Source organism: Enhydra lutris, unplaced genomic scaffold (assembly GCF_002288905.1).
Source record: "Enhydra lutris kenyoni isolate GAN:26980312 unplaced genomic scaffold, ASM228890v2 scaffoldscaffold43, whole genome shotgun sequence".
Lineage (NCBI taxonomy): Eukaryota > Metazoa > Chordata > Mammalia > Carnivora > Mustelidae > Enhydra > Enhydra lutris.
Window position 1 is genome coordinate 4,801,778 of NW_019154127.1, and position 7,431 is coordinate 4,809,208.

Below are 7,431 nucleotides of genomic sequence, written 5' to 3' on the forward strand. Positions count from 1 at the left end.
AAAAAAAAAAAAAAAAAAAAAAAAAAAAAAAAAAAAAGTGATTTTTTGTTTTGTTTTCAAACAGTGGAAACCTATTTATTCAAGAAGTTTCAGCTTCAAAAGCATTAGCAACAGTTGGTTCTAAGAAACTTTTACAAAAATAGGCACCATTAAAGAAATCAGGTCCTTATATCTCTGAGTGACCTGTACCAGGGCTTAGCCACGGGGACGGTGTGACCACCTGCCGGTGAAGCCTCGCCCGGGCTCCCGCTGGGGAGAGCTGCTGTGGTCCCAGTGCGCTGGGGTGAAGGCCTGAGCTGTGCTGATTCTCGGCCAGTTACGTGCTTTGGTGGCACCAACTACGGAGCTACAAGTGTGCAAATGTTACTACGTGCTAAAATGTCTCTCTGACATTGTGCTCTTTTGGAGAGTCAGAGTATCTTATAAACACCAGAAATACCAGACAAGGTCAGGTGCTGTGTATTCCAAGCCAATCTACCATCCTCTGCTGATAATTAAGCCCCACAGGTTGCTCTCCTGTAGCAAGTGAACTGCAGTAGGAAGGAAACAGGTATTTAAGACACCAACAAAATTAATTCTGGGGACGCAGTGTAGCTTACGGAACATGCACTTCTGCAAGAGGCCCATGTTCAAATCCTGATTCCATGTTTTGTCACCTTGGGCAAGCCGCTTAATTTCCTTGTGTTTCCTTATCTATAAAGGATAATTCTACCTCACATGGAACTCTGCTATTAAAATAATAAGTTATAAAGTACCAAGCATACAGCAGGTTTCAAAAAAATGTCATTATAGCCCATTTCAGCAACACAACAAGATCAAAGGGCCTATGTGCTGAACGCTCCCATTCACCACCACAGAAATTAGACACCCTAGTTTCAAGAGCCTACTTAATAAGGTATTAACAAAATAACTCAAACTTGTAAAGGAAAATAACCACTACTTCCCAATACATTTTTAACCAGTCTGGTCCTTCTGAGTGGTCACAGGTTAAAGCTATACACTGGCCCTTCCAGGGCAGAACTGTACAAGAACTGAAGTCAACCTCTTAAGTGACAAGTCACCTTTACCAATTCCTGGATTTCAGCCCATTTTTTCTGTTCATTATGCAAAATGTGACTCATGACAGGTCAAAGCAAATCTAGCGGCACCAGGCTGTCACTTACAGATGCGGTGGTCACTGTGCACGGTACTTCCCCACGGTGGACGCTCATCATGGTCGAAAAGGCAGAAATGACTCCAGGGGTGTTGTCCAAGCGACCATTCTCCGCAAGCAAATCTGGGAGAGGGAAGGTTTCTCAGTAAGATGAACCTCACTCGAAACAGATTATTCAGGAGATATTATATTCACCTCAAAAGCAAGCTTAGATTTGTAGTCTTAAAATACCAAATTCAACGTCCTTCAAGAATGTGAATTAAGAAGATGCAACTCGTTATTTAAAAAGTATACTCAGTGTTGCAAAGAACCAGCACTGACTCACATCTAAATTAGCAGGGTGGAGGGGAGGTCTCACAGATCTGCAACCGCTATCTTCTTCACAGCTTGCCAAGTGACTCTCTTACTTCTGGTTGGAATCTAACCTCAAATTAACATAGATCCATATTCAAAGACGACGACACGAACGCACTTTCTTCGGAGCTCGTATTCTGGTTGACCAAGGGACTTTAAAAGCAAGCCAAATGCACCAAAGAATGCAAATGTCATCAAGGACAGAGTCACAACCACTGGCTCCAAACCATTTTCTTGGTATGAATCCCGCTGGTCTTCTCCATAGGCTAAACTGACTGCGATTACTTTCTTACATCTTAATACGCTTTGCACAGTGCTCCTCAAGCTTTAATGCACAAACAATTAATCCACATGGGGAGCTAGTTAAGGCGCAGATTCTGATTCAGCAGGATGGCTAAGTCCTGATATTTTCCACTTCCAAAAGGCAGGCGATGCTAATGGCTCCTGGTCCATGGACCCCATTTCCGGTAGCAAGATTTTCAGGGGCTTCAGTGGGAAAGATCTAATACTTACTGATCAGGTTGGATGTGAGAGGAGAGAATCTCTCTTTTGCGCTCATGTCATTTAGGCTTTTCACTTTCACGGAACGCTTTATATAGGGATTCATAATGGAAGCAGCCATTTTGGGTTCCTTCAAGATTTGCTGAAAGTACCAAAAAATATTACAGCATTAATAATCCTAGCTGCCACAACATACTTTATTATGAATCACGTATTTCGTTAATTAAATCAGCATTCAAGCACATATGAAGAAAAGTTTAGAGTCAAGTAATTTTCTTTCCTTTGAGAATACAGTGTACCTTGATTTTATCAGAATATAATGGTATTTCTTGAAAAAGTTTAAAAACACTTTATATAAAGTTTCTTAAATTTGTTTTTGCTTTTCCAGAGAGGAAAAAAACTAAGCAGCCAAAAGGTTCAATGACTGCCTACGCTAATGTATTTAATGCAAGCATGACTCTAGATTTTCACATACCACGAGGCCAGTGACACCAACACTCACGTGCAGACCTAGAAAGGAGGTCTGATGGCAAAGGAGGCCTCCTTGTCATGCACTTTCCGGGGGCCTCTCCGTCTCAGTCTGATCCTGACTCCATCCAGCCTTTTACAGAGCTCCACGAGACCTCTGGTGTTTCCAGAGCAGCCTCGTCTGGCTGGGAGGGAGAGCGGACAAACAGTGGGAGTGCAGCTACCAGAGACCCCCCCCATGCATCTCCATTTTGTTATTTCATAAATGTCCATTTTCAGTGACCCAGGGCAGCTTCCGGCACCTTGCTCCCCTCAGTATCGGGCCAGAGTTCAATGAACCAATGGCTGCTCCCATCTGGACACCTTCCAGTTAAATACCTCCAGTAGCCCCTTCTCCCAGGCTCCTGGCTGGAATTCTGGCTCTAATCTAGGCTGCCTGTCAGGCTAAAACAATTTGAGTGACTCCATGGAAACAATATTTCCCCCTAAAAACTGCTGAGTCACACAAATGAAAGAGCATTCTGGCGTTAGGGGACTGCGGTCCTTCATGTTTCTCATCTTCTTCTGCTGCATCACCCAGCGGGCAGCTCATGGCATCTGCGTGGCACCACACTTTGCTGCCAGTTCCGAAACACTAATGTTTTATAGCGTCCTCAGGTAACTGCCTCCTTTCTAGGTCTCCGCATCTTAACTGGTTTCCAGGTTTTAGTCAAATCCCATTCTAATGACCACAACCCAGGTCATGCTCATGAACGCAAACACCACTGTTCAGGTTTAACATGGGTGTAAACAGCAAGTTGCGGGCAGTCATTATCGCCTCCAAAAATTGCCATGTGTGATCCTGCCTGCTCTTGCTACCCTTCTCCCAAGCGTCTCCAACAGTAAGGCTGTTGGCTCCATGTGGGCCGTAATCGCACCAACTAAGACCGCAAGCATTATCTGTGGAGATAACTGGACAAAAAAGGAACAGAGAGCTAACGTTATTGTCTGTGAGGACAAAAGTTCCGAAAAAAAGCTTAAAATGAAAAATGTACAAAATATGTTAAGTATTATCCTATATGACTAGCCTGTGAGGGTTTTTTCTCCCAAACAGTAAGATAAAAAAATCTTTAAAAATAAGCAGATTAAGAATACGAGAACTTCTTAAAACATAAAACCAAAAAAGAGCAAAAATTTTTCTGGAGAGAGTATATATTAGACTCTTCTTTTATCTAGAACTTACTGTTGGGGGTGGCAACTACAAAGCGAAAAGAGAAGGGGAAGCGACAAAATGGGCAGAACTTGTTAACTAGAAAACGGAGTTCAAATTACAGCAGAGATTCTCCTCTTTAATTTACAGAGTAGACTTCTGTTAATTCAATTCTGTTAACATAAACTCCTTTTATGTTTAAAAAAATGTAAAAATAAACTTTCCCCTGTAAGCTTCATGATCTTTGTCAGTTCTCTATTACCATTACGGACCCCATACACCTTTCCTAATTTTGCTGCTCAGCATGCTCTGGTCATTTTCCTCTCACATCTTGGGAATAAAATAAAAGTTGAAACTGAGGAAAGACTTCATAAAGAAAATAAATTCCTGGTAGAGAAGGTTATAATACACTTTCTAAAGACTATTTTGGAAATACCTGAAATACAAACACAGATTTTCAAAGGGGACTTCTATTTCTTCTCTTAGCGCCAAATCTTGGTTCCTAATATTAATATCCTTGATATGCATCTGCCTGTACCTATTATACAATAGGTTCAGAATAGTAAGACCCACTACTCTCACTACCAACATGGTTACAGAAAACCCGTCCCCCCCTTTTTTTTGGTACTCCAATTTCTTTTAGGATATACCTCATTAGGGATACATGGTCAGATAATTAAAGCAAAAAACACACAATGGAAATTTAGTAAGTAATGAACAGAAACACTACTTACTGCTACTCTCAACAATTCTTTCTCTACTTGCTCCAGTTTATTCTGTTTTGATGCAGCCGAATAAAGAGCAGTGGCATAGCGACCTTCGATACCATATACCTGAACCGGTGGCTTTAAAAAAAAGGATGGGGTAGGGGAGGAAGAGTAAAAGAAAATCAGTTAAGACAGCATATTACCAAGAGGAGCATTAAATATGTATATTAAAAAAATGACATCACTTAAAGCACAAAACAGTTTAAACAGGTCATCAAGGAGCTATTGTGAAGGGCAATTCTCAAACAAATCAGGGCTGTCTCCTTGGCGAGGTCAATCTTTGAACTTCCGTATTTTTCATCTTAAAACACGGTGCTGAGGAAACACGGTGTCCTTTTCAGCTCTAACTATAGAAATCAGTTACGTTAATTCTGAGATGAGCTTATGCTTCCTTGGAACACAGTAACTGGTCAGTTCCAAGTACTGGAGATTGTAAACACTGATAGAAGCCCGTTTTGCACATTAGAGCCAAGAAAACAGGTATTTACGAAACATACACCAGGGTATTTTTATATATTTCATAATAACATTATAAACTCCCCCTACAGTGCCTCCTCACCCATGTTCAGTTTAACAGGGCTCTTTAGCAACTTACTGAGTGCCTCCTGCTTGAACGATTTCTCACAAGACACTGTAGCCTTTTCCCCACACACCATCATCAATATATGACTACATATGCTTGGTGGTGCGGTATGGTTGTGGTGGAAAAGCTCAGGCCTTGAATGAGAAAGACTTAGTTCCAGTCCAGCTCTAAGACCAAGCTGAGTAACCTTAGGCAGGTTTTCCCAGAGTCCGTTCCCTTTTTTGTAAACGGGAAGACCGGCTACTTTCCATCACTGTAAGGGGGTTTTAAGAAAGTCTCACAAAGGTAATGCACGGGCCTGTTGCACACCAGGCATTCAACTTATTCCATTCTCTACCCCCATGCACACGTCACATTTTGGAAACCACAATTCATGCAGAAAGGTTTAGGTAGTACTTATACAAAAATCTATGCCCTAATTGTACTGCTGTTTGACTCACACACTTCTATCTATTTTACAGTTAATTACAAATACAAAAGTTGACATACCCGCACGAGCTTGGAAAACGGCCTGACCACTGTTGTACTAAAGCATCGCACCTTCAAAACAATAAAAACATTTTAAATTATTAGTTTCTGAGCATCATCACGTAGGTTACATGAGTTGCTCTTTATTACCCAGAAGTCAATTTCCCCACTGAGAATCATCCCTAGTTGCCTGGGGAAATTTGCTTTCCCACCAAGTCCTTCATTTGCTAGGAACAAGGAAAGGCTAGGACATCCATGTAAGAGAGAAAACACAAATCTGGCTGAAATACAGGTTTCAAAAAAACACAAGATTTTTGGCATTTATGTTACCACCCATGAGCAAGGACTTTAATAAAAAATGGGAAGACTGTAATCACGATGTGCACGAGATGTCACTTTCTTAGACTCCAAATGCTATAGGAAAATAAAGATTAACTGCAGCACTCTGATGTAAGCACAGGCCCTAGCTCTGAGAAATGTATCTTGTCTACCAAGGAATAGAGCTGGGACCCACTGTTTAAAAAATCTGCAAAAGCCCGGGTCACCTTTAAATAATTTCAGTTCTGTTGTGTATTATACCAACTGGCTGTGGGGATTAAAAGACTTATCACTTACAGGCAACTTACCTAAGCTGCAAGGTGTCATGATATGCAAAGCATGGTGCTGGTACGTAGTTTATACGTAAAGAGTATTCTTTACATATAAAGAATTTTCTTTCCAACTCCATCTTCTGTGTGGCTGTGGGTTCGAATCTCAGCTCTACCCACCCCTTCCTGGCTGAGCTGCCAAGGACGAGTCATTTAAATCTTTCCGTCTCATTTTCTTTATAAAAAAGTGAAATGGGCTTTGCAAATAATCCTTAGCATTACTGGTGACCCCTGACCGGTTTAACCACCACAACAGAAGTTAAGTGAATTAGGGTGGGCCGTGTCCTTTCCTTGCGGCCCCCCTCTCCCTTGGTCCTCAAGCTGCCTGCTTCCCGAGGCTGTACTCGGGGGTCGCCAACGTCAGGCACGCGTCACCCTGCACCACCTGCCCCGCGGGCGTCCACAAAAGGGAGGCAGGGCCGCCTGAGCTCTTGTGTGTCGCCCCCACTCGCAGGGCCCCACAACGCTGAACGGCGGCCACGCTTCCCCAGCTGTGGCCTCACCCCGTGGCCCTTAACGACCTAGTACGTTTCACCCTAGGAGGGATCGTCTCGCTAGTTTTCAGGGCCTCCGTTCTCTCACCTGCCGGGACAAGCCAGACACTCCTGGGACAGCCATCTTGTCCAGGAGGCTGTAGGTCAAACCCGAGTTAGAGGGAGAGACGCAAGGGCGCACGCGTGCGTCAGCGTAGCCGCTCGGCCTGCTGGGAAATGTAGGCGTAGGTCTTCAGGCCGCATGCGCAGAGGTCGCAGTCCTGCTGGGATTTGTGGTCTTTAGAAGTGGGTTGGACCCGTTGAGCTAGTGGGCACCGACAACGCCATAAGATAAATTGCTTGCGTTACTAAATGGTCCTTAGTGTAGGATGGATTTATTGTCCCTAGTTTTTAAATTGCCACTTAGATAAATAGGTGACATGTGATCAACTTCACATTCATAGCTAGCTTTATTAGCATCTTTTTACCCCTTCTTTCTACCGCTCCAAAGGGTGTATCAAGGACAGTTCCTCCCGCTGCAGAAAAAGAAATGAAGCTTCCCGCTGCCCCTGCGGGTTCTTCTTGTCCAGTGCCTGGGCCCTGACTGCTCCTCTACCTCCACACCCTTATCTCCACATCTCACCACTGACTCGTTGATTTGTGAGGGCATGTGAGCTTCTGGTGACTAAATTCTTCATTCTGGGTAGGGCGGAGTGATTATCTGAGATTATCTTGGGGTTTGAGCAAATGCGACATAGAAACTGGAAACCCAACAGTAGCCTTGGCCAGTTTCTCCGCATTCGTAAAAATAGCCGATTTTCAACGTAT

At 43.2% G+C, this 7,431-nt stretch overlaps 1 protein-coding gene across 2 annotated transcripts in view; it reads right to left on the minus strand.

Annotated features, from left to right (window-relative positions):
• The window catches only part of LOC111155772 (ATP synthase, H+ transporting, mitochondrial F1 complex, O subunit), an 8,668-nt gene extending 1,867 nt beyond the window's left edge, over positions 1-6,801 (minus strand). Inside the window, exons 1-5 of one of the 2 annotated variants that reach the window (XM_022516159.1) lie at positions 6,713-6,801; positions 5,505-5,555; positions 4,400-4,510; positions 2,021-2,150; positions 1,164-1,276 (exon numbers count right to left, since the gene is read on the minus strand). In XM_022516159.1, the coding sequence (XP_022371867.1) occupies positions 1,164-1,276; positions 2,021-2,150; positions 4,400-4,510; positions 5,505-5,555; positions 6,713-6,748 (441 nt within the window). In that variant the 5' untranslated portion in view covers positions 6,749-6,801. The remainder of the gene's footprint in view (positions 1-1,163; positions 1,277-2,020; positions 2,151-4,399; positions 4,511-5,504; positions 5,556-6,712) is intronic. The other variant, XM_022516160.1, reaches the window with a different exon arrangement.
• Positions 6,802-7,431: the final 630 nt, after the last annotated feature.